Source organism: Condylura cristata, unplaced genomic scaffold, assembly GCF_000260355.1.
Source record: "Condylura cristata isolate star-nosed mole 26May11 unplaced genomic scaffold, ConCri1.0 scaffold00010, whole genome shotgun sequence".
NCBI lineage: Eukaryota > Metazoa > Chordata > Mammalia > Eulipotyphla > Talpidae > Condylura > Condylura cristata.
The window spans coordinates 39,320,792-39,346,531 of NW_004567111.1; the positions used below are offsets into that span (position 1 = coordinate 39,320,792).

The window sequence follows — 25,740 nt, forward strand, 5'->3', positions numbered from 1 at the left end:
ATAATAATAATAATAATAATAATAATAATAATAATAATAATAATAATAATAAAGCTGCTCAAAACCAGTAAATATGATCACAAATATCATTTGTGAATAGTGAGGAGCTGCTGGAGCATCTCAGATATGCTGAATAATCTTCATCTGCCCTAAAGCAGCCTGTCAGCATTCACTAATCATTCAATTTTTGGCTGCCTTAGATTCTTTCCCACTTACAGTAGCATTTAGTGCCCTAGGCATTGGTCTAAGCATGTATTAAATCTTGTATTCTTGTAACTAGCATGTATTTAATCTTGTATTCTTCTCAATGGCCCTATGAAGAAGATACTCTTATTTTCCCCATTTTCTAGATGAGGAAACTGAGGTACAGATTGTCTCAAGTTACAAAAGTTAGATCTAGTAAAAGATAAAGCTCAGATTCTGGCTCCCAAATCCATATTTTAACTAGTACTCAATTGATTCCTTTCTTCAGAGGGAATCAGAGGGGTGAAACATGTTTTTAAAAGCCTGGCAGTTTGGCTTATTTCTATGTAGAATGTCACTACTTAGAAGTAGCAATGTTTTCAATGGAATTTCTAGAAGGCCTTGTAGCAACTAGTAGGAACTTAGCATTATATGGTCATCACTGCAAATGGAGGTGGGAGTTGAATAGGCAGAAACATGGCTTTCCATAAAATGCTTTGTGTGGAAGCCAGAAATTTTGGGGTTGTAGCTTTTGTGTTAGATGAGAGATAACTTTTTCTAATCCTATAACTTTTTCTAATCCTGTTCCCTGGTGAGAATTCAGCCATTGAAATTGTTTATTATAATTTTTGTTTTTTCTAATGCATGTTTACTAAAAATGGTAAAATCATCATTAATTTTACAAGATTGGGATAAGCATTCTTAGAACTTACTGGCTCTTGCTAAGAGGTCAGAGGTGGTGATATGTCTCCCCCATTGACCTTCAGGTGGTATTTGATTGATGCCAGGTCAGCCTTTACTAATGGTTTCCATTTAGAGTCTAGAGAATTTTTAAAAATCTGTGTAAACACATAATTAGAGAACTAAAGTGAAAGGGCAAAAACAGTGAACCTTTGACCCTTGAACAGAAGGTTTTGTATTGCACGCCCCCTCTCATGTGAAAATTTTCTTATAAACACAGAATACAAACTTAGGTTCTCCACCCTAGGCAGCACAGTTCTGTTAGGTATTCTCTCATGATTTTGTTGTAATCCTCTTTTCTCTATGTTACTTTGTTATAAGAATATAATACATAAACACCCACAATTTGTTTTTATTAACTGTTTATAGTTTTGGTAAGGCTTAGTTCAGTATTAGCAAAGTAGTATTCATAAAGTTTTGGGAGAATCAAAAGTCTATGGAATTTTGACTGTGGGGAGGGTCAGTGCCTTTGACACCCACATTGTTCAAGGGTCAACTGTAGATAGAAAAAATGTTGCTGCATTGTTTAGATACGTCCAGGACTTAGCTTTTCTAAATCACCAGTGCAATAACTCCCTACTTCCTACCACGATAAAAAACCTTGTCTATACTTGTTTGGTGATAGAATTCCAGTGACACTGTGGTAAACTTCTCTATGGAATGTAGGAATGAATTGCAAGTCATTTTCATCTTTATTTTATATTCACTATGTGACTTTATTTATATTCTTTTTTTCAGAGACATTTTCATCTTGGCTCCTTTTGTGATTGGACAAATGTAGAATAGTAAGGGAAAAGTCCTGACTTAAATTTGGCACAAGACACCATATTTATGGCCAGCTACTGCCTTGCAAGCTTCCAAATTCCCCAATGTTTGCAAATAAGTGCTGCCCATGATTTGTGGAAGGAGAGCTGCAGGCTGAAGTCCCTGTGCTTTTCTCCTCTTGTCCATTTGCTGCCTTCTTATTTAGTCCAGGCTCCGCTTGCCTCCAGGAATGGACTGTTACCACCTGCTGTATTACTATATTAATTTCCTATTGCTGCGAAACACATTGCCACAAATTCAGTGGCTTAAAATTTCACAAAGCTGTTAGGTATAGTTCTGTAGGTCAGAAATCTGAAATGGTTTTCACTCACATAAAGGTACTGGAAGGGCAGCATTCCTGTCTAGAACACCCTAGGGAGAGTTAGAGGAACATCTCTTTATTCCCGCCTCCATCCTGGAGGCTTGGTATAGGTCCGCTCCTGCCATCTTCAGGGCCAGAGTGTTGCATCTCTTTGATCATACTTTGTAGTCATAGCTCTCTCTGTAGCAAAGGAAGGAACTCTCCTTTTTCTGTTATTAAAGATACATGTGCTTCAATTGCGCCCTCTTAGAAAACCAAGATAATCTCCCCAAGGCAGAGTTCTCAATTTAATCACATCTGTAGAGTTGATTTTGGTACAAAGTGACATATTCATGGGATCTAGGTCTTCAGAGGTAGACATCCCTGGTGGGGGAGGGGCCTTCTTATGCCCATCACAACTATCTTCAGAAAATTAAAAATGCAAATGGACTGCAGGGTCACAGCTATCTAATGCAAATAGCCCTTTTGAGTTTTCCACTGCAGGAAGAATGCAGCATCAGGTTTTCTGACTGTAGCGCAGTGTTCTTTGAATCTGATTTCATCCATCTTTCTGAACCCATTGCTCAGTACTGGCCTCTACTCTAGCTGGACTCATTTTCCCACCGGCTGTGAGAAATCTGGCCACACATGCTTGCAGATGGCCAGGCTGGCTTCTGCTTTTGGTTACTCTCCTGTCTGTTCTGTTTCATACAGGACACCATTCAGATTTCTCCCAGCCACTAGAGCTTCTTGACTTTTTCTACTTGTTTCTTGTTTAAATTTTCAAATGAGCTCTTTGTCCATCTCTTTATTTTAATGCTGTCGATGTTCTATTTTGTGTTATTGATGTATATGTGTTCATGTATGTCTTTTTTTTCCTCCTCAATTAAGTTTTGAGCTGCTGGAGGGAAAATAAGAAGTTCAGAAATTATTTATAGGGCGAGGTTTTTATGGTATGGCTTCTTTTGAGTTAACAATGGTTGATTTCTATTAAACGAATGATTTAGAAACTGTTGTGCTTTGATAGTGCAAATAGCTGATTTTTTGCTAAAATGTAATCATGAGAAATATGGCTTGAATCATGTAAACTGAAATGTGTTCTCTGAAATGGTAAATTGGATCATCTTTATTTCACACTATCTGTTGATTCACGAGCATTTCCAATTTTAAATTTCATTGATTACTGGCAAAAATATATAGCCTTTTAAGTTTTTATTTGTTGAATTTGGTTAACTTTCCCCATTTTCTCCCCACTGTTTGCCCTGAAATTTGTTCTGTTGACCCTGACTAAATTTCAATGCTGTTGTGCAGAATTCCACCAAAGCACCTCTCAAGAGATCGAATGTGGAGAAAGTGACCAATGTGCAGATCCTGGTGTTGTTTGGCATCCTCTTGGTCATGGCCTTAGTCAGCTCAGTGGGGGCCTGGTACTGGAATGGGTCTCAAGGTGGAAAGAACTGGTATATCAAGAAGATGGGTAAGTGTTAAGTGGGTAGCTTGTTGAAGTAGGAAAAAAGAATTTTTGAAAAATCCTTCCAAGCATGGCTTGTTTATAGTGACCATGCCAGCATTCTCTTTGCTTTGGCTCCTGAGCAGAATAGCAGTTCTTAAGAAGACAAAGCTAAGGACTTGTGCGATGAAGTGAAGAGGGCCATATTTGTGACATGTTTTATATTCAAACGAGTATCATTTAACTACGGTTTTTGAGTTATTTGCTTCACCTCTCTTGCATTGACAACACTACACTGACAAACAGGAGTCATAGAACAGGCTCTACAATGTAGGATGCTACCGAAAGAGCAAGATCCTTGCTTCTTATTGATGGAATATTCATACAGCATCAATTACATGGTGTAGGCGATCAAAGAGTAAGGGTGGGTGAAAACTGAAAATATACTTATCTCATCTAGGGCTTCAGGGAGTGGTGAGTCTACATGTATAATGCAGTATTGTATTGATGCTGACCCCCACCCAGACCAGACCCCCCACCCATGGTTCCAGTCTTATCAGCGAGGCATCCCAGCAGTGCAAGTCTCTGTGTTGCAAGGTTATGCAACAATCAATGGTCCCCTAGGGCATTCCCAGTCATCCCTCATACACATTGTCTCAGGATGATCAAGCATCCTGCTCTTGTTTAACTTGAAAGGAGCCTTGTAGGGTTTTGGTATCCAACATTCTTTTAGGTCATATAAGTGATTGACTGGGTTGTTCTAACCTTGTATTGAATTCAGAACCACACATAACCAAAATGGTGACTGAGTGGGCTGTTTAAGTCTAGCAGACCACAAACCTCTTCCTTGTATCCCCTTTCCTTAACTGTCTTCTCTCTGTTGTCCAAAACTTGGCTAAAACTCTATTCCTCATGGATTTCAGTGAACACACCTTCCATTAAGCCTCCAATCTGCCCTCTGAACTCCCCTTTAACAGATGTCTCCTGCTGAATGGTCACATCGAAGGGCACGCTTCCTTTTATTTCACCCTCACAGCTTCCTTTTAGAAGATCTTTGTTGGAAGGGAATGGGTCTTCAAAGTCTCCACTCACAGTTAGTGCCACTTAGTGGGTACTCAATAAGTTGTTTAACTTGAATTTCTAGAATTATACATAATATAGATGTTTGGGGGGGGGTCTTTGAGAAAATTCCAAAACAATAAAGTAAAAGGAAACTTAATGGGGCTATAGCTAATGTTGCCATGCCAATAACAGATACTCTGGTTTTCTTCCACAGATACAAGCTCAGATAATTTTGGATATAACTTGTTGACATTCATCATCTTGTACAACAATCTCATTCCCATCAGTCTGTTGGTAACTCTTGAGGTTGTAAAATATACTCAAGCCCTTTTTATAAACTGGGTGAGTATCACAGCAGCATTTAAAATTAGAGCTACTGGAGAAATGTCAACCACTACTTTTTAGTACACGCTCAGAATCTTAGCCATTTAATGAGTCCTCACAAAAGGAAGAAGATAGCTTGTTTAGGTTTGTTCTGGAAAAACTGGCTGGCGACCTGGCAGGAGATCTTATGTAAGGGTGTCCCTGAGTCCCTGAGTGACAAGTTATCTGCTACCTCAGTTTCCTGGTCTGAAATGGGAGAGTCTTACCTGTTCTAAGGGTTTTCATGAGGATTAAATCAGAAAAGGGAAGCAAAAAGCTTTACAGGGGTATGTCTTCTGGTGAGTGCCAATGGAAACGACATTACATGCTCTTCATGCCAGTAAAGTCTAATTAGTGCTCAGGGAACAGTTTTGGAGGTGATTCTTCTTCATTGTCCTTATATACCAGAATTTATGCTGACAGTAAACCTGGATTCTGTTGTAAGAATGCAAGTGGAATTGCTCAGGAGCTGATGGGCCATGGAGCTCTGGACTTCAGCAGCCAGTGTTTGTAGCTAGGTGCTTTCCTGGGCAATTTTTTAAAGATTTATTTATTTATGCATACAGAACTAGGGTACAGGCCAGAGTTGAAGGGGTGGTGAGAAGATTCACCAGAGACAGAATGGGGAGCAGAACAGGCCGACTGATGAAGTACACCACTGAGGGGAACAGTGTGCAGGTTAGGAGAGGTCTGCCATGCCATGTGGTCACTTCTGGGGCTAGGGATCAAACTTGTGCTGCAGAGGCTTTAGCTTCTTAGTGTTGTGCTTTAACCTGCTGTGCCACCAGAGAGGGCCCTCCTGGGCATTTCTGTTTGATCTTCACAACAATCTAACAAATGAAGCCCCTGTTCTCAGGAGAAATTGAACAGTAGCTGAACTCTGAGTAGGAGATAGTCTAGGTCATGAAATGATACTCTCAAAGCCATGTTTCCCCCCATCACTGCATTTCTTTGTGTTAATTGCCACTGTATTCTTACCCCCAAACTGAAAATTGCCACTTTTGTTACCTATTTTTAGTTTCTGTGTTAATCTAAGTGAAGAATAGATGGTATGTATTATTAATTTTTTTCTGACATGCCCTCCTCCCTTGTCTATCTTAGGACACAGATATGTATTATCTAGGAAATGACACTCCTGCAATGGCCAGGACATCAAACCTTAATGAAGAACTTGGGCAGGTGAGAGTCTTTGGTGTGAGCATAAGGGAAGAGGAGTTTTACAAAAACCGTGGAGTAATTTTGCAAAAATTATTCTTTGTGAATGTAGTTTAGACACTTGAAGAGCTATAGACACTTGAAGAGCTATAGGGTATTTGCGAGTGCTATTCATACAGATGTTAGCTCATTTTGACCTGCTTTTTGAGGCATGGGCATATCTTATCACCTAGAAGCTATCTTAAATAATTTAGTATAGAAAATGTAAAATCACTTTGGACATTTACAATTATTTCTCAGAAGCAAAAGACAGAGAAAGTAAGGGTTAAGATACTCAGATATTGGGTAACCTTGAAAAATATGTAGGGAATAATTTACAGGATATGTCTCTGGAATTTGTCTCTGGAGTATTTCACAGAACTATTTTGCCCTCTGTCAACCCTGAACCCCTACTCTCTTTTCTGAGTTGTAGTTTGCATTGTGTCTTTGTCTTACATTGAAGTTACTGCAAAGATTAGCTTCCTTTGAATGCATCCAATAGAAGATTATAATTTTATTTTGTACAACTTGTTTAAATCTCCCAACAACGTAATAAGATGGATGGGTATATTAGACTAAATTTGCCACTTTGGTCTCTCTTCTGTGTTCTCATTCCATTATAGTCTTTGCAAACATGAATACAGTAAATAAGGGTAAATATGAATACAGTAAATAAGATGATACTGATGTGGGGGCCATTTCTGGCTTGAGACATTGGAGCCCATTTGCAGCTGTGACTGTGCCTGATAACATCTTTGGTTGCCTTTGTCAGTTGGTTACAGTGCTCAGTATGTAAGTGTTCTCATGGGCCTTTAACTGGATGCCAATAATTGAGGGATTGAAAGTGCTGAAGAAGCACCCAGGATGAAACAATTCATCTTCATTGGGGATATGGGGAATTTTCGTTTGGGAAATTGTTTTGAGTTGGAGCTTACAAGTCAAGTTAAAATTTAGTAGAGTGATAGAAGATCTTGAAGATTCTTTATTGAAGAATTTTCTTTTTTAGCATTTTGATTTCAAAAAAGAAGTAGAAGGAGACCGTGCTTATAAGGGTACTTTTACTAAAATTTTATATTTTCAGGCTTGATAAAACTTACATAAAATTTTATTATTTGGAGTTAAAGCCTATGCCCATTGTGTACTAATGTACCTGTTCTATGTAATATATTTTTCTTTAGGAACATTAATATAGGAACCAAATAAGGGATCAGGAAAAAGATAACAATAATAATAAGTAAAAATCAGAATTAGCAAGCATAATAATAAGATAATCTTTTATCTTACTCAAAGACCCTCTGTTGCTTTAAAAATATTTTTCTGTGTATTAGCTCGTTTTGTATAATTAAGCAATATAATCATTAATCCCACTCTGTAAAGCAGTTAAACATAGATTCCCTGAAACAGTTTTTTTGAGTCTCTGAAGCACATCTTCTACAACGATAACACCTCTTTAGAAGCCTTCTGAAAAGCTGGGGTTTTTCTTGCCGTCAGTGTAGGAAAACCATTGATGAAAATTATTTCACCAGTTTATGAAATGATTTTCCAGACCCACACATATAATAATATATATTTTCTAGCCACATTCTTTATTTCATGGATGGAAATTGCGTCCAAGAAGGATGAGGCAATTTTCCAGAGTTTCATGATTATCTGGTATCCAGAACCCAAACTGGGCTCTCTCTCTTCTGATTCTGAGTTCTTTCTTCTCTTCTTCATCCTGTTATTCTTCTCAGAGAACGTAAATTGCAAAACACGTGTGCATTTGGAATTCACTTATCTCTCTTCAGCTTATCAAGGCAAATGACTTGGTTGTTGAACTCCTCCAGAAATTTCTTTGTCCATTTTTGTGTATTAAGAACTCATTAGAATAAGTCTGAAAACTTTGAATATTGAAAACTATGTAATCTTAGTGGTCCATATTGCCTTCCTGTAATCTTAATTGTGATGATGATGGAGCAACTTCATGTTTGTTCTGTGCTGCTTCAGGATCTGCCTTCCTGTTCCAATCAGGGGACAGAATCTGAAAAAGAAAAATGTTGAAGGTTGCTAGAGTTTGAGCTTGTGATATTGGATGCGAGAGCAGATTCCTAGATGAGAGTGTGGGAATGGTATGTGTCATTGGGCTGCCTTACAAGGCAAGCTATGACCAAGTGCTTTTGCTCATAGACCAAAGAGACTCCGAGCTGTTACTGAAGTTTCCCTTGCACGTTTCCACACAATTGAACTCCAGAACTGGCCATTAAAAAAGGGTTTTAAAATGAGCTTGGCATTACAGTTTATCAATATTATACAATAATAAAATTATTATGGTTTCTTAAAAGTAAATCTCTTTTTAAATTAATGTAGATTTTATAAAATATAGAAGGAAAGACTTCACTTATTGATATTTGTACCTTATATGCTTCACGTATATTCTATTCTTTAATTAGGTAAAATACTTATTTTCTGACAAAACTGGAACTCTTACATGCAATATCATGAACTTCAAGAAGTGTAGTATTGCTGGAGTAACCTATGGGTAAGTGTGTTTATTGCTTACTGAAAATTTTATTTGTATTCTTCCAGTAAAATGTTTATTTTTGCTGTTTAGTCAAATGCTATGACTTTCGGATATTTTGAAAGGATAGTTATAAGTGGTTTAGTATATATTCTCTACTGAATACATTTAAAATACAAAGATTATAACTTTGAATAGCTAAAACATGTTCTATTTCTGCAAACACTAACCTAGTGACAAATGCCAGGAAGTCTGTCCGTGTACATTTTGAATATAATTATCACAAATTTCTTCTTCATGTTTTGATCACAATGCCTCTTCCTCTCTCTCTGGCAGTCATTTTCCAGAACTAGCAAGAGAGCCATCCTCCGATGATTTCTGGTGAGTAGAGTCTAGTACAGCTTGATATTTTGATGGGAAAAGCTTCAGAATCAGAAATTATCATATAATTTGGTACTTGGTATTTCTTACCAGTATATTTTGTGACCAAAATTGTTTGTATTACATCAAGAGAGAACCAGAGTAAAAGTTATATTTGAATATGGTTTTAAAGTACAACAATACAAAGTTTTTACCAAAAAATAGCCAACTCTTGGTTGAATACTTCCTACTCATATCCCACTTCCCAGCAAAATTCAACTTTCAGACCCTTTGAGGATATTTATTTCTTATGTTTCAAAAAAAATGTATTAATTTGTAAATTAGAAGTGCTAGATACTGTTTACTCCCTATACTAGAGACTGTGGGTTAGCACGGGCTCCTCAGGTATGATCTTACCCACCACCCTGCCCACCAGCTTTCGGAAACATCTGAGATTTTATGTGTATTCTGGGAATACACCCATGCATTAGGGAGAGGCTTATTTTTCTTATTGATTTGGGCATTTAGTTGGCCCTTTCTATTTGGAAATTTTCTCATATTCTTGCAAATGTCTTGTTACTACTTTTATGTTACTTTTCCTCCAACCATTATTACTGGATCTCCTGTTCATCACACATTGAGTCTCTGATTCTGTTACCTTTTTTCCCCCATTTTTCATACTTTTTACTTTATTTTCTGTTTTTCTTTCATTTGATTTTCAATTCTTTGTAGTGACATTTCATATGATCTTACTACCAGATTTCAAAAGCCTTCTTATACCCTTGTCCAGTACCTATTTCCAGAACTTTTTTCATGTGAAACTCATATTCCCTTTTTTTTCAGTGAAATGCATATTCCCCTTTCTTCCTTGTCTGTAGCTCCTGCTTTCTGTGTCTCTAAATATAACTACTCTAGGTACCTCGTAAGTGGAATCATACAATATGCATTTCTGTCTGGCTTCTTCGTGTAGCACATTTCTTGAAGGTTAATTCATTTGTATCATACATTGGACTTTACTTCCCTTTTAAGACTGAGTAATATTCCTCTGTATGCATATATCTATATCTATATATACATATAGATATAGATATGTAATCTATATATACCCCATTGTTTCTAACTTCTGCTGGTCTGAATAATGCTGTAATGAACATGGGTGCATAAGTGTCTAAGACCCTGCTTTCAGTTCTTTTGGGTATGTATAAGTAACCAAAAGTGAAATTACCATGTTATGCGATAATTTTATGCTTAACTTTTTGAGATTTTCTATAGCAGCTCTGCCACTTTGTATTCCTATCAGCAATGCACAGTATTTTTACATATTCATAACACTTGTTAATTTTATTATTTTTGGAATAATAGCCTTTCCATTGTGTGTCAAGTGGTATCTCATGATGCTTTTGACCCACATTTCCCTTACAACTAGTAACGTCTGCTTACGCTTCAGCATTTAGACACTAACAAAGTTGATTGGTAGGACTGTGTGTGTAGGGGGACATGAGGCTGTCCTGAGGAATGAGCAGTCAGGACCTGCTACTTTGCTGTTAGTTTCTGTAGATCTTTTGAGTTAGTCATCTTGTCATGAGTAGAACTTTTCAGTTTCCTGCCAAGGGTTATAAATCTGACTGCAGATTTTTTTTATGGCTTTGATACCTTGCAGCATATAGAGAGTTCAATTAAAGTTCCTGTGTCAAAAGGATGCCTTACCATACCTGCTCACCTGCCCAGTGTCCCTGAGTTCATTGCTACTTTTGCCTTAATCTTTCTAAAGCCTGGACTTCCATTTCTTCCTGGGTTCATAAGCTTTCATTGCTGGGCTGAGTGGGCAAGACAGGGTCCATGCAGACTGAATCTTCTCCCTGTTTTCCACTGCCCCTTACTCAGCCTTCACAGTATTCTGCTGAGAGCATCAGCTTGCATTTCGGCATCCTCCCTTGCAAGCTATTGATTTCTGTTACTCAACTCTGACAGCTCTTCAAAGATCAGACTGACATCAGCCTTGCTACCCTCTTATCTTCCTTTGTCTTTGAACATTCAGGAGGGACTGTGAATGTAGGGATATAGGTAACCCTTTCTGTTTTCTTCAGTGTGAGAGTATGCACAGCCATCATGTCAGTTTCATTTCTCATAGTGATTTGTATCCTCCTCTCTACAAGTTCTGGTCAGAAATCACCACACAGATTCAACAGTCTTCCTCCTGTTTTACATGCTTTGAGTAGGAATTCTTGGAAATTTTCTCTTGGAGAAGTTATGCAGAGCCCACCTAAAATGACAAAGTAATGGTGTTGGTTCTGGTCTCCTTCTAGGTGTTTTATCCCACAGTCAGATTAAAGATTTATGGTTTGAAATAATATGTAGTATTCCAAATTTTAAAAGTTTACTATAAATTCAAAGCTTTTCAGGCATGCTTCTTCTTGAACATAGATTCTTACTAAGATGGCATTACTTAAAGGAACTTTTGAATTGATGAATATTTTCCATTTTCTTTTACAGCCGATTATCAACCCCCCCAAGTGATTCATGTGATTTTGATGATCCCAGGCTCTTGAAGAACATTGAGGATCATCATGTAAGGCCACCATGTGCTTCTAGGACATCTAAATGCTTGTGCAGTTGTGTGTGTGTGTGTGTGTACATGTACCCACATATATGTAATGTTTTGAAAGGTGTAATTTTGGAAACTAGGGAGAAATACAGCCTCCCATTTATGGTGTGAGTATTTCAGGAAAGTGAACTTAAATAAATGCTTTGTGGTGAACACTGAACTAAAAATGTAGTGAAGCTGTAAAGTAGCACACCAACATCAAAATGATTCTTATATTCATGGTATTCTCTAATAGTTCAGATTTCAGTTCCTTTTTAAGATTTTTCTGGTATTATTTCTTCATAGTTGTGAACCTAAGAGGTATCTTAGTATTTTGAAAGTTATTGAATGTCCACTGAGTAGGATAATTAAGAAAACAAAGTAAAACATAATAACATGTAGCATTCTGCTGTGTACCAGACATTTGATAGAGATTTTCCTTTAGTACTTGAATTATCTCAGGAAGGTAACAGAAAAGATTGACTTGGTCAAGAATTACACAGCAGACAAATGAGATTCAGAATCTAACTGTATCCCATTCTGAACTTTGACATCTCATTATCTCAACTATTATAACAAACCAAAGTTAATTGTAGGATTGTTATCAATTCATTTTTGATTTAAAGGCCAATCTGAAAAATTACTATAATTTCATAAAGTACTCAACAATTGAAGTATTTCACAATTGAAGTATTTCAGGTCAGTATAAATTGGATCTAATTTGGTTACTTTACTTCTGAAATAAATTTAATTTTAATTTTAAGGTTAGGTAATCTTTATCAAAGTTAAAATTATCTTTCCAAACTTTTATTATTAGGACTCATACACACATATTATGCATATGCTTTAAAACTTTCTCTGAATTTTCAGTGAGGAAACTTTCTTTTCTCTACCACAGTTAGTGCCCATTTATTTGATAATGGGAACCTTCCCAGCAACAGTTTTCAAATGTGAGTGTGTAAGACACTAGTGCCCACAGGCTGGGGTCCAGGCTTCCTGTCTCAGCTCCGAGGATGCTCAGGAAGTGGTCCCAGGCCACACAGGATGTGCTGCTGGGGTCATAGTCACAGACAATGGTGTAGCTCCATCTTGGCTCTTGATCTTAGAGGAAGATCCAACTACGAGACTACCGGTTCTCCGAAGAAGGGTGGCATCTCTGAAAAAGCTTTTCTAGAAGAGGGTGGTTTTAATTAAGGTTATCAAAGGAGCAAGTCAGCTTGAGGACCTGGTGTCCCAGAGTCGTATCAAGTATTTTCAAACAGTATTTAGGATGAGGGCAATAAAAATTGGGTTATGAAATTTCTCTTCAGGTTGAAACTGTGCTTTGCTTACCTCATCTCCTCTGCTACTGTTTTACCTATTCATCTATGTCAGGAAAAAAAACTATGAAATCAGACTAAGGGCAGCTTTCTAAGCCTCTGTTCCTCTTCCATTTTCTCCTTTCTCACTCACCATCCCAATTTGAACAGAAACATATATTACATATGTGTGTGTGTGTATATATATATATATATATATATATATATGTATATATATAAACTTTTTAAGAAGTTAAAAATTTTTATTGTGGAAAAATATATAAAATATCCATATCTTAACTTTCTAAAATAAATCTACAGTTCAGTGATATTAAATATATCCTCAGTACTATGTGCCCATCACTATCTATACACAAAACTTCTTCATCTTCCAGAAAAACTGTATTAGCTAACCAATAAATCCACATCCACTCTTCCCCCGTCTCCTCTATGCTGCTGTCTCCTTGAATTTGCCTATTCTAGGTACCTCATATAATTATAATTATATAATTTTGCACTTTTTGGTATGCACAAAATGCTTTATGTATTTAGAAATAAATAATTCCCATTTATTTGAAATATATGATGAAATTGTCCTCCATGACAAATTGCTACTTAGTATATAAATAATATAACTATACAAATAATTTCTTCTTAAAGACTCAAGTTCCAATCTCTTAGACATAATATACAAAAGAAGTTATATGCTCTTCCTTGGCAAATCTTTAGGAAATTATTCCACAAATAGAAGTCATTGCTTAGAAATGTAGTTAAGGGACACAAGATCATTCCTTAAAGTTTTTTGCTATCTATCAGCTTATTCTCAAAAAATCTAATTCCATCTTAACTTCTGGTCCACACAAGGTATAAATCACAGAAAGAATCTAGAAAATAAAATATTGGGGAAAAAAATAAGTTTCTGTGGTGGTTGGAAATACTCCCTAGGGAAGAAGGTCAGGACTTTCTGGGATCACATACTTTAATCTGAGTGAATGTCCCCCAAGACAATTTAGATAAAAATGGGGACTTCCATAAGCTAAAGTCCAAAAATGCTTCTTTCTTCTACTTTACCATTCTTTGGGAAAATAACCAAGTGATCGGCACTTAAAATCTCAAATTTATTTCATTTTACTGACCTATAATATGTATTTTATTTTGTGAAGGTGGTTAATAAATCATGCAAACCACTGTGATTTCCTTGCATACAATTATTCTTGTCCTATGATCTTAGAGGTCAAAGGAGAAACAGGAAGTGTTTCAAATGATAGTGACCTTCCATTTGTGACTAAGCAAAAATACACACAAATTAAAAAACTTGCACAAAAATAGCAAGCACAAGGCTCCTTCCTGAGTATGAAATTGCATCTTTATCTAAGCTTCATGGCCACTTGCTTATTTAAAAATGAAACATTAAAACATTGGCATTAAAACTACCTCAGCACATGGAAGTCTGGCAACACGTTGACTTTGAACATCATTGCTAAAGTGTTAGCACTTACAGCCTGGTGAAAACAATGGAAAATGAAGGAAAGGAAAATGTTATCATTTGTGGATGGTATAATGATCTTGAAAACCCAGAAGAGTTCCCTGGAACCAGAAGGCTAGTGCGATGTAACTTATACGTGGATGTTAAACTAATGTCTAAAATTTATATGAATAAGAAATTTTTTTCTAAGTTATATGGTTATATGTTTGTTTATCATGCTAAGTCTCAGTGTCTTTTTTTTAATTCTCTTACATAAAAAGTAAACTCTTGTAAAATATTATGGAAATAAGGTTTCATTCATCATAAAAATGTAGTAGACAAAATGACTGGTACAATGCTTAACATAGAATAGGTATGCAGACTTTTTCTGAATGGATAAAGAAATAGGAAATATGCTGGAACTGATATTTAGAAATTTTAAGAGTCTGCAGTAAATAGGAAGGCGTACTGTATTCTTTGACAGGTTGCTAATTACAAATGTAGTCTAATCCCAATGAAAAGTTTAAGAATTGTGTATACGTTTGTGTGTGTGTGTGTGTGTGTGTGGAGGGTATGTTAAATATGTATCCAGGACAATCATGTTTTTTAAATGTAATAGGTGAGGGATGCAGTGCTTTCTGGATTTTAAGAAGTTATAAACTCAAAAACCAGATACAGGAGAGAACAAATGCCAGTGTAATAGAATAGAAAGCCAGAAACACATGGGTTTGGTGGGCCAGTTCTTGCTACGTGGATGCCCAGATTGGCATGTCTTCTGTGTACTGGGCCTGGGGACACCTTAGCAAGGAAGGCAGATAGATGGCTTGCTGACCTCTTGGCCATTGTAGAAGTGGGGAAAGCATGTGAGGAGCAGTTGCATTTGAAGTGTTAAAAATGAGTGAAGTGGGGTGCTGGCTGAGTCCTACGAAGGGCAAGTGTCCCCCTATTTTTACCTGATGCATGAATTATTGGCAAGAGCAATTTTAAGCTGAAGACCAGAGGACAAATAAATAGAAAAAGTTACTAAAGGCAGGTGGGGTCATTGATGGAACAGCAGGAAAGGACAGACCTCATTTGCAGAAAGACACCATGGTGCCTGAGAATGCAGGAAGCAAGTGGCAGCACATGGGACTAGATGGCAGACAGGTGCAGTTACCAGGGACTTGAGTTCCCATGGATCTCCACTTCTGTCCTAAAGAGAGAGGAAGACATTCGAGGATGTTAAGCAGGGTATGATTTAAACCTGACTGATGAATGACAGCTGTGCTCGAACAGACAGATTGACTCAGTTTTGTGTTTGTAGCCTACAGCTCCTTGCATCCAGGAATTCCTCACCCTTCTGGCTGTGTGCCATACTGTTGTTCCTGAGAAGGATGGAGACAACATCATCTACCAGGCCTCGTCCCCAGGTGAGGGGGTGCCCTGTGTCCCCTTCTCTGGCAATGTGGGTGTTTGCCTCTCTTTGAGATCCATTTGGGTAGCCTGCCCACACAGCCCTACTTCACAAGGGATGGCGACCAGCTCTGAAAGACAGTAGCAAGACCCCGGCCATGTCAAACTTCTAAGCAAAGTCATTGTGCTAGATGAAACTCTCCAGGGGAGTGCCTACTTCTCTGTTCACCCCCATTTGTAATGGAATTTCATAGGGCTGATGAACTGTGTGCCAGAACACTAACTCTCCCCCCATTTTTGTGCTCTATGAATTGCCGGTCTAGAACCAAAGCAGTGCTTACTTAGGGATGTTTAGTCAAAAAGTCGAGAACATAATATTTATGCTCACTAAAGAAAATGACTCAGCCAAGAGTGGTAGGTATACAATCAGCCTTGTCCTGGTGAATGTTCGCAAATCCTGTGTCTTCCTGTCTAATGCTCCTTTCAGGGCCCTGGTGGTAAGATGAAGTGAGAGGCCCCTATGCCCAGGCCTCGCTACTATGTATGGAAGGCCAGGTTTCCTGAAGCTCATGCGGATATTTTGTTTCTTTGAAAAATAATAATTACTAAACAGAATTCTATCATGACCAATATTGGTCAATGTCTCATCAACTCTCTATCAACAGATGAAGCTGCTTTGGTGAAAGGAGCTAAAAAGCTGGGCTTTGTCTTCACGGGCAGAACACCGTACTCAGTCATCATAGAAGCGGTAAGGGACAGTCCTTACCACTTGTCAGTGTGGTCAGTCATCAGCTTTTTGGAAGGCTATATATTTGAAATGGCATATCTACTGTAAATTCAATACTTACATGTCTTTTTTTCCCCTAGTTTCTCTGAGAAACTATACCTATTGTAAAGCTGAGGACATTGTATGATTACTTTAGTGTATTCATAGCAATTTTTTGCATTCCAGTCATTGTTCCAGTCATTGTTTCCCTGTAAGTCCTTTATATTTGCAGCAAAGAACTTGGCAAGCCTACTCACTATTCTGTAATAGTTGAGATAATCATTTCATGGCCTACTCAACTTGAAGGACAAAGTCTGTGTCTCTGTCTTTTGAGACCCCATACCTGATGGGTTTTGTAGCCCTCACTTCTCTAGTTGACAGACAAAGGATTTGGTGCTTAAGGTCTATCTGCTTTATCTATCTATCTATCTATCTATCTATCTATCTATCTATCTATCTATCTATCTATCTATCTATCTATCTATTTATCTATCTATCTATCTATCTATCTATCTATCTATCTATCTATCATATACATATGATACATATATACATATAGGTGACACACACATACACATATGATTTTTTTCTCCCTGAGATCAAGGAGTTTACTTATCCTATGATTTTTTCTGAGTTTCCCTTTCAGGGAGTCAGAGGGAGAAATTTAGTGAGAGGAAAAATTTATGTCAAGAATATACAAACAACAATGTAAACCACTTAACTTAGGGAAAAAAAAAAGAGTAAGGTCACATGGGCACCATTGAGATAGGCAACAGAACTGGCTGGCGGGAGCTGGCATGAGTTTCAGGGCTCTGGCATTTGTCCTGTGGTCAGTGACAGAGACAAGCGTCACGACTATGTGAAGGGATGGTGACCTGGAGTGGTCACTGTCTTCTCTGTCCTTTGTCATTCTCTGCCCCTCCATATGGGAAGGGCTCATGGACTATTACGGTTTATGGCTTGATTTACTCCTAAGTGTCTAGATCTCTTCAGTGCATTTGAAGTTCATTTTCAATGACAGTAATAACTTGATAAGCTTTCTGATTTGAAAGTCATCAGTTTTTCCCTTTTTTATATGCAAAACCTATAAACTATCAGCTTTTTTCAAAGTGCCCATTTCTTGACATCTACCATTTTTTAATGGAGTACAGAGGTTCATATAATTAGTTTTAATTTCAACAAACAGAGGGAATTTAGCTTTAGGAAATATATGATCTTCCTAAATTGGAACAAAGTACTGACTACTGAATTTTCTGCATAGAAGCTTTTCACAAAGTGTGTATGTGTATGTGCGTGTGTGTGTGTGGGGGGGGGCTCTTCCCCTTCAGGTTAAGACTTTTGCCCTTCACCAAAGAACTATTTTTTGTTGTATGGCTGCTGAATTTCTCTGCATTGCAGTGTCAGGGATTTGGAATGCTGTGGACTGGCACTCTCTCAGTAGGAGAGACCCAAGACAGCTTGGCTGCTTTGCTTTGCTCACAGTACCAGTTGATGATGGGAAGCTAGGGATCCTCTTGGTATTGTCATCTCAGTATTAGATGCTGATGGAAAGCATCCCGTTGTCATTTTGTTTAAGTTTTAAGGCCATATTTCTGGGACTAGAAATGAGCAGATAAGTTAAGATTCACAAATAATAATTTATTTAAAAATGCTAATCTGGGCCTTCTCTGGTGGTGCAGTGGGTTAAGGTACAGCACTAGGAAGCTAGCCAGACCCCTTCATCATGAGTTCTATCCTTAGGGGTGGGGGTGGGTGGGTGGGGGGATTAGGAGGTGGGGGAAAGAGGGGGAAAAGGGAATGGCCCACATGGCGTGGCAGACATCTCCCATCCTGCCCGCTGCTCCCCTCAGCAGTGTATTTCAATCAATCCACCTGTTCTGTTCCCCACTTTGTCTCTGGTGAATCCTCTCACTACCCCTGTACCTCTGGCCTGTACCCCATTTCTGTATGTATAAATAAATAAATCTTAAAAAAATCCTAATCTATCATTACTACTTGTATATCATTAAAAAATAATTTCTCAGCTTGGTTAGCAGGGAGCCCACAGGCTGCACACACAAGTGGTTGATGCAGCCAGCGTAGGAAGGGGGACCCACCCCTCGCGGCGACTGCCCCAGGGTCAGCGGGCGGGTCAGGAGAGGTTTGCTGCGTCATGCGGGTCATCACCCTGGTGGGGGATCAAACTTGTGCTGCAGTGGCTGTGGATAGCTTCATAGTGTTGAACTTGAATCCCTTGTGCCACCAGGGAGGGACCTGGGTGTGAAGAACCCAAAGTAAAAGGACTTGGCTTAGTTGTCTAAAAATCTGATGCAGATTCATCACCCTGTATTTCTAAATCAAAAATTGAGTTCCAAATTTGAAGTATAGATGATTGGCAGAAAAACCTAGCAAAACTGACAGAATGCTACTTGTGGTCTTTATGAATCTCAGTGTAAATAGTTGTACATTTTGCTACAGCACAATCTTTTGGTATTTCTATCACAAATGTAAAACTGTGAAATAAAGTTCAGGTGGCCCTGAGCTTTCACACGGACCTGTGTACTTGGTTTCCTTTCCCAATGACATGGAAGCAGCCAGGTAACTCAGAATTCTGTTAATAGTCAAATGGACAGGAGAAAAAAATGAAAACTTTTCGCCAGAAGGGGGAGCTATGACCCCACCAGACCGACCTTTTGGGAAACTCCAAGGTGAAAAAGGCTTTTGCAAACTTAACAGGTGATAGAAAGTAAGAGAGGGAGAGTGATGTCTGTCTGTTTGGAGATTGTGATTGGGGAGTGAGTTGTTTTGAGATTTTAGTATTTTATATCTCAGATAAGAGCCTGTTGTTCTTTTTTCCCTTTAGATGGGACAGGAACAGACATTTGAAATCCTGAATGTCCTGGAGTTTTCTAGGTATGTTTCTCTTTCATAAGAGTTGAAAGAAATAAAAAGTACATGTATTTTACATATTAATCAGGTATTTGAATGGTAAGGTTAAATTAATAGTTAAGCATTCAATACAGTAAGTATATCTCCTCAACCTCTCCTGTCCATGGAATTTGTGACTTTCATTAGAGAAAGTGTAGCAAGTCATTATTTTTTTCCATCTGAAATACTATCCTTCCATGTCTTCCTTTTCCTTTAGATTTCCAGAACCTGGCGTTTTGGTACTAGCAGATGCAGACACATCTGCATGATCTGGAGTCTGTGACCACGGCATTATTGCTGTTGGTTTCCCCAGGCCCCATCAAGTTCTCCTCAGGCTCCATCCAAGCAGTCCCATGTGAGATCTGGGAAACTGACAAATGAGGACAGATTATACTGATGCATCAGATTGCAGGCTTGGCCCAGAAAGGGCCGTTCTTCTGGATATATTCAGACTCATTCTTCTCCAGTGTGGTTTACTTCATTTAAAACCTGGGAATGTAGGACTGTTTGTTTCCTCGACCATTTATAGATTGAAATAAGAAAAAAAATCTTAATTTTTGTTTCTTTGCTTCTTCTTAACACTGAATTATCACTACTAGAACAGAGCTTCCTATTAGTAAAAATTAGCTGGGTCTTCCAATAACCTTTGTGAAATGATTTATAAGTTACATGTTCTGTCTGCTTTCTAAATTATTAGGAGAAGACAATTTTGACCCTCTTTTGGAGAGGGCTGGAAAGGCTTTCCAGTTTCGTCTTTAGTTTTTGGACTACAAACTTGCACTTTGGTGGGTCAGGGACCCATGGGTTTTGTATTCAAAGGAGGAGAGAAATGTTTGATAAGAGTAATAGTCATAGAAGGTGTGGGGAGTACATAGTTCATATAGGTGGGTGGGAGGGACACCCCAGGCATTTCTCTAGACATTGTGCTCCCCATATCTAGATTTTGTGTCCCAATCCCCAGTTGTGGTTCTGGAAACTGCTGTTGTGTGACTGCATTAACTGGGATCAGCAGTATTGGAGGCGTGGTTAGAAAAAAGGAAGTTAGAAATAACTTCAAAATATATATACATGGAGACACAGGTGTATTAAAGGAAACATATGGGAGAATAAGAGTGAACAAAATGATCATTTTTGGTTAGATAGTTGACAATCTTTTCCCAGATGCAACGTAATTCTCAAAATATTTGTTTATATATTGGTGGTTTTATACATTCAGATACTGAAAAAGTATAGATAACTGATGGAACCAGACTGTTGAGTAGCTAGAAGAGAATTCATGTACAGTCAGACAGAGTGCTGTGGGTTAGGATATAGGAATTTATACAAGGCTGGAGAGAGACTGTCCCCTACTTCTAGGAACTTAGAGTCCATTGGCAAAACTTTACAGAGAGGCTAAAGAGACAGGTGGATTGGGGCTTGTAGTTAGATGTATTTCTGGAGAAGAAAATGTTTATCTCAGAAGGTAAGGAACAGAAGGACCAGAAGACTTGAAACTTGGGTGGTAGGAGAGGATTCGCAAGGAAAGGTGGGCAAGGCAGCAGAGGTTTGTGGAGACCCAGCAAGAAGATGAATGTGTAGGTAATGGGGAGACACTGAAGCCTCAGTGATGAAATGACTAAGGAGATGTTCATGTCGAAGTGGGACGAGGGGATTCAACCTTTATGCCAAATTAGGAGTGCCCTACAAATTTATAATTTCTTTCTACTCCATTTATAATAAAGAGCTTTTTGAGTAAAGAGGATTTATATTGATTCTTCCAATGTGCTACGTATTGGGTGCTTAGTATTTTTGATCTGCGAAGTAAGCAATAGTCCTTTTATAGTGTATTGTCACAAGTAAATTAGTTGTATTGGCAGATGCTTAAATCCTTAATTTTTCTCTGCCACTAGTAATAACTGTGACAATGAGTTTCCATGACAGAGAAAGGAACAGAAAAAATAGAAAATAGACTACAATTAAAGTTTGACTTTGAGAGGAAAGGGAAGGAAAAATGGAGCTTGACCATTTTGGGGACCACCTTTTGATTCATTCTGTGTTTAATCACAGGACAGGGACCCTATAAAAGGGACTGATGGCAACTTTTTTTTTCTTTCTTAAATTCTTACAGTGACAGAAAAAGGATGTCTGTAATCGTTCGAACTCCTTCAGGGCAACTTCGACTCTATTGTAAAGGGGCTGTAAGTACTGGCAAAGTGTGGGATGTAGTCCTCCGTTGTTTTTCCTAACTGTTTAGCCTCATCACTCCTTCGTTTCCCCAGGGTAAAGGCTCTCTCAGGGCAACCATTGGGATTGACTTAAGAGGTTAAGCCCACTAAAGATCCTGATGGCTCAAGCCAATGTGGCAAAGATGGTCAGTGCAAAGCTTGCTAGCCAGTGGCTAGTTTCAGAACAGTAACTTGATGTGTCATCATTGCCCTTACAGTGCAGTTCTGATTCCAGGTTTACTACCTTTGAGTTAGGACTTTGGGAAGATCAGGCAATTTGTACTGACTGATGATAATTGCTTCTCCAGAAGCCCTGCTTTTCAGCTGTCACAGTTTCTTTCTTTCATCACAGAGTGTTATGTGATCGGTACAAGGGTTAGACAATAATGTGTCCACTGTGGTCACATTATTACTGCCCCGATTGGTCAGGTTCCTAGGCCAGGCCTTTTGTCTTAACTCTAAGTAATCGAATCTGAATGTATTATCCCTAATGAAAGAGGTTATTGCTTTCGAACCTTACTTGGACAACTATCACCTGTTAAATTGTAGTTTTATGTACTGAAGGAAAGAATTACTAAACTCATTTTAAGAGGCTGTGTCAAGAATACTAAGCTCTACATAGGGTCAATGATTTATTGAAAATTTTACTAATCTTTACCAATTGTGGGGGAAAGCATGATCTTATTTGAATACACTGTGACAAGAGCTTAAAAAAAAAAGGAATAACCTATGAATTCTAAAAGTATTGTATCTGGACTCATTAAAGAATTCTGTGTTTACAGCAATAACTTACTGATATGCCAAGATCACCTAGATTATATTCTCACATGATAATTTTTTTAACTTTTTGTTAATTTGTCATTATATTCTAAGTACTACATAAAAGGCTGCAATTATATAATAGTGTAAATAGGAAACTACTACAGTGGTACATTTTATTTTCATGGGATTTAATTTTCTTCAAACCTATTGGCCCTAAACTAAACTAGATATCTGAAAAAGTCCTTTAGTCTCCTAAAACTGGGCAGTGTAAAGGAGGGTCTGTGACATCTGGTCCCCCAGCCATGCTCATGGGTCACAGAAGCCACGACAGGGTGGTGTATTGGGTCATGCCTGTGGGAGTCTCACAAACAGTGTCTAGTTTGTGTCTGTCCCCTGCCTGGGAACTTTCTCCATGTCAGGAAGCAAGAGTGTACCTGAATAACTGACATGTGCATTTTACCCTTTCTGTTCTGCAAAAAAGTGGTATACGTCTTGCCAGTTTGGGTGAATATAGGTGCTGCTGTGTCCCTGATTGTTACCCTGGCACCTATGGGCCTCTCTGATATGTTTTCATTTGGGCTCAATCGTACTCGATTTGTTTCCCAAAGCTCATGACTGAATCCAGCCAAGAACTATATTTCTTCTTGCCCACTCAAGTATTCACACGTACATTAGATCAACACTATTAAAACAAAACTATGTTTAGAATGCTGACTGGAGGGTTGACTTAAGGCTTTGCCAGTCACAACATTTCCCTATTTTATAGGATAATGTCATTTTTGAGAGACTTTCAAAAGATTCAAAGTACATGGAGGAAACATTATGCCATCTGGAGTATTTTGCCACAGAAGGTAAGTGAAATGGGGAAATGTTTCTTAACCATTCAGGTTTTGCTTTCTCGTGGTTATGGCATTTTTGCGCCTTGTCTAGGTACTCAGTTATGCACTGGACAGGTGGCCATTTTCGTGCAGTACTTGGCTCACCTCACAGGCACGGGTGCTCCTAGTGCTACCCCCCAACCCAAAACTTCCCATTTTGGGCCTGTGACAGTGATAGGGTGTGTTGGAAAGTCCATACTCAACTACCGACCCATGACTCTGCTCATTTTAGCCTGAAGAACAGATAGGAGGGGCAGCCGACTCAGGATGTCTTGACTCATCGGGTATTTCTTATTCCATTTCTAAGAAAATGCCTGTTCATCTCTCTATTCTTTTGTTAATCCTTCTGACACTAGCCTATCTGTGTCTTAGCAGCAGTCATAACTCACTGAACCCATAGAAAAAAGGAAAGGTGTTCTCTGAAAGGCTTGTAACAACACTGATGTCAGGTTTTCCCTGACATCACAAGGGAATGTGATGAGAGCAGGCGGCTTGCTGAAATGCTGACCGCTGCTTCCTCCCCTTCATGTGTTCTGACGGCTGCGTGTGTACACGCACCTGCACCCTGCCCAACAGGGTAGCTGCCTGAAGGCCGGATGTTTCATGTGATAGCAATTGGGCTTTTATTGCTGTCTTGAAATGTACTTCCTGCCTCCCTGCTTGCTGACACCTGCCTTCAGCATATTTACAGCTGGGTCCTGCACCCCCCTGCACTTCCTGCTGTGGGGACCCCACTCTTGTGCCTTCTGATATGTGTCAGATTTATAGAAGAGAGGGTTCATCTTAACATACAGGAGAGTTGTTTCTACATTCCCATTTTATATGTGTGAAAGTTGGATTGGAGTCTCCTAAAAAGCAGCTGGGTTCTTTAACATTTTTGAGCAGGGTGGTGTAAAATGGAGCCATGTTTTTTCCCCATTTGCCTCCATCGCCAGAGGAATCACTGGGATGCTCTGTGGCTGTTTTGCAGGCTTGAGGACTCTGTGTTTGGCTTATGCTGACCTCTCTGAGAATGAGTATGAAGAGTGGCTGAAAGTCTATCAAGAAGCCAGCACCATATTGAAAGACAGAGCTCAGCGGTTGGAAGAGTGTTATGAGATCATTGAGAAGGTAATTGCACATGATACAATCATATGCCCAGGGAGCAGCTTAGCCACGTGTTGAATGGCGTCTTTGAACAGTAATCTTTTGCTGCCTAGTGATATTCTTGTAGGTATCTCAATTAATCATTTGCTTTTAATCATTTCTTTTTTAGAAACATATGTTTTTTATGAGCCATCTGAAAGGTCTAGCCACCTCAGCTAAGGAAATATCAGGTCAAAATCAGCATTAGTGACTTTTTAGGTTACCTAAGATTAGGCTCTGAGAAGATCAACTCACCCTGCGGACTTTCAGAGCAGCTGGAGGGCCAGGCTGTTTGGATATTATACTTAGAATCTGCATACTTATTCTAGTAATTTTAGAGTATCATTTGCTTTGCTATGTATCTCCTCCATATTGCCTACTTTTTTTGGGTTGTTGTTGTTCTTTTCAGCTTATCCCAAGGCATTTGGTGGCTTTCTATGTTTTAGATTCCCTCAACTCTGGGTGCTACATTTCAGCTGCCTCTGTTTCATGTCAGCAACCAGTGGTTCATCGATTTTCCAGTTTACATAACTCTGAAATCCTTACCTGTTTACTTTTTTCATTTCTTCTGTTGTGTGTAGTTTAATTTTCCTTTGCTCCTTTCCCCCCTTTTCTTTTATACTCAGGTTTTTATTGGGTTTTATTATATTCACTTGTCATTTTAATGGAAGCTGGGAAGTAGTATAATGGAATTCAAGTGTCCTTTTTGCCCTGCTTTCCTAGAGATACCAAAAAGGCAAAAATTGGATGATGTATCCATGTGGCACTAGGTATATAATTAATTGCTTAAGAAGTATGGATTTAAGACCTAAAGCAATAACATACGTGGAAGAAAACATAGGCAAAATGCTCCAGGATATAGGTTGCAATGATATCTTTGTGGATTCCTCTTCAATTACAAGAGAAATGGAATATAAACACATGGGACAATATTAAACTGAAAAGCTTCTGTCCAGTGATAGAAACTATCATTAACACAAAAAGATAACCTGCTGAACTGGAGAATATATTTGCAAATCATACAGCTGACAAGGGGCTGATATCTAAGATTTGAAAAGAACTCATACAACTCAACAGAAAGGAAACAAAAAACCCAATCAAAAATTGGGCAGAAGAGCTAAGCAGACACTTTTCCAAAGAAGAAATACAGATGGCCAACAAGCTCATGACAAAATACTAACCATCACTTAGTATCAGGGAAATTCAAATAAAGTAACAACGAGAGACCATCTCACATCTATAAGAGAATGGCCGATATAAAAATAACCAGAAACAATAAGTGTTGGTGAGGATATGGGAAAAAAGAAACTCATTTACTGTTCGTAGGAAGGTGGACTGGTCTAGCCCTTATAGAGTCTTTATTTTCCATGTCCAAATATTAAAAATATATCTACCATATGATCC

At 38.4% G+C, this 25,740-nt stretch overlaps 1 protein-coding gene across 2 annotated transcripts in view; it reads left to right on the plus strand.

The window, feature by feature from the left end:
• The window catches only part of LOC101622323 (phospholipid-transporting ATPase IB), a 515,968-nt gene that overhangs the window by 115,203 nt on the left and 375,025 nt on the right, over window positions 1-25,740 (plus strand). For both annotated transcript variants that reach the window (XM_004680155.2, XM_012723210.1), the window contains exons 11-22: window positions 3,341-3,506; window positions 4,756-4,883; window positions 6,006-6,083; window positions 8,528-8,616; window positions 8,932-8,976; window positions 11,449-11,524; window positions 15,606-15,711; window positions 16,360-16,442; window positions 19,303-19,352; window positions 21,475-21,544; window positions 23,100-23,184; window positions 24,182-24,321. In XM_004680155.2, coding sequence (XP_004680212.1) covers window positions 3,341-3,506; window positions 4,756-4,883; window positions 6,006-6,083; window positions 8,528-8,616; window positions 8,932-8,976; window positions 11,449-11,524; window positions 15,606-15,711; window positions 16,360-16,442; window positions 19,303-19,352; window positions 21,475-21,544; window positions 23,100-23,184; window positions 24,182-24,321 — 1,116 coding nt within the window. The remainder of the gene's footprint in view (window positions 1-3,340; window positions 3,507-4,755; window positions 4,884-6,005; window positions 6,084-8,527; window positions 8,617-8,931; window positions 8,977-11,448; window positions 11,525-15,605; window positions 15,712-16,359; window positions 16,443-19,302; window positions 19,353-21,474; window positions 21,545-23,099; window positions 23,185-24,181; window positions 24,322-25,740) is intronic.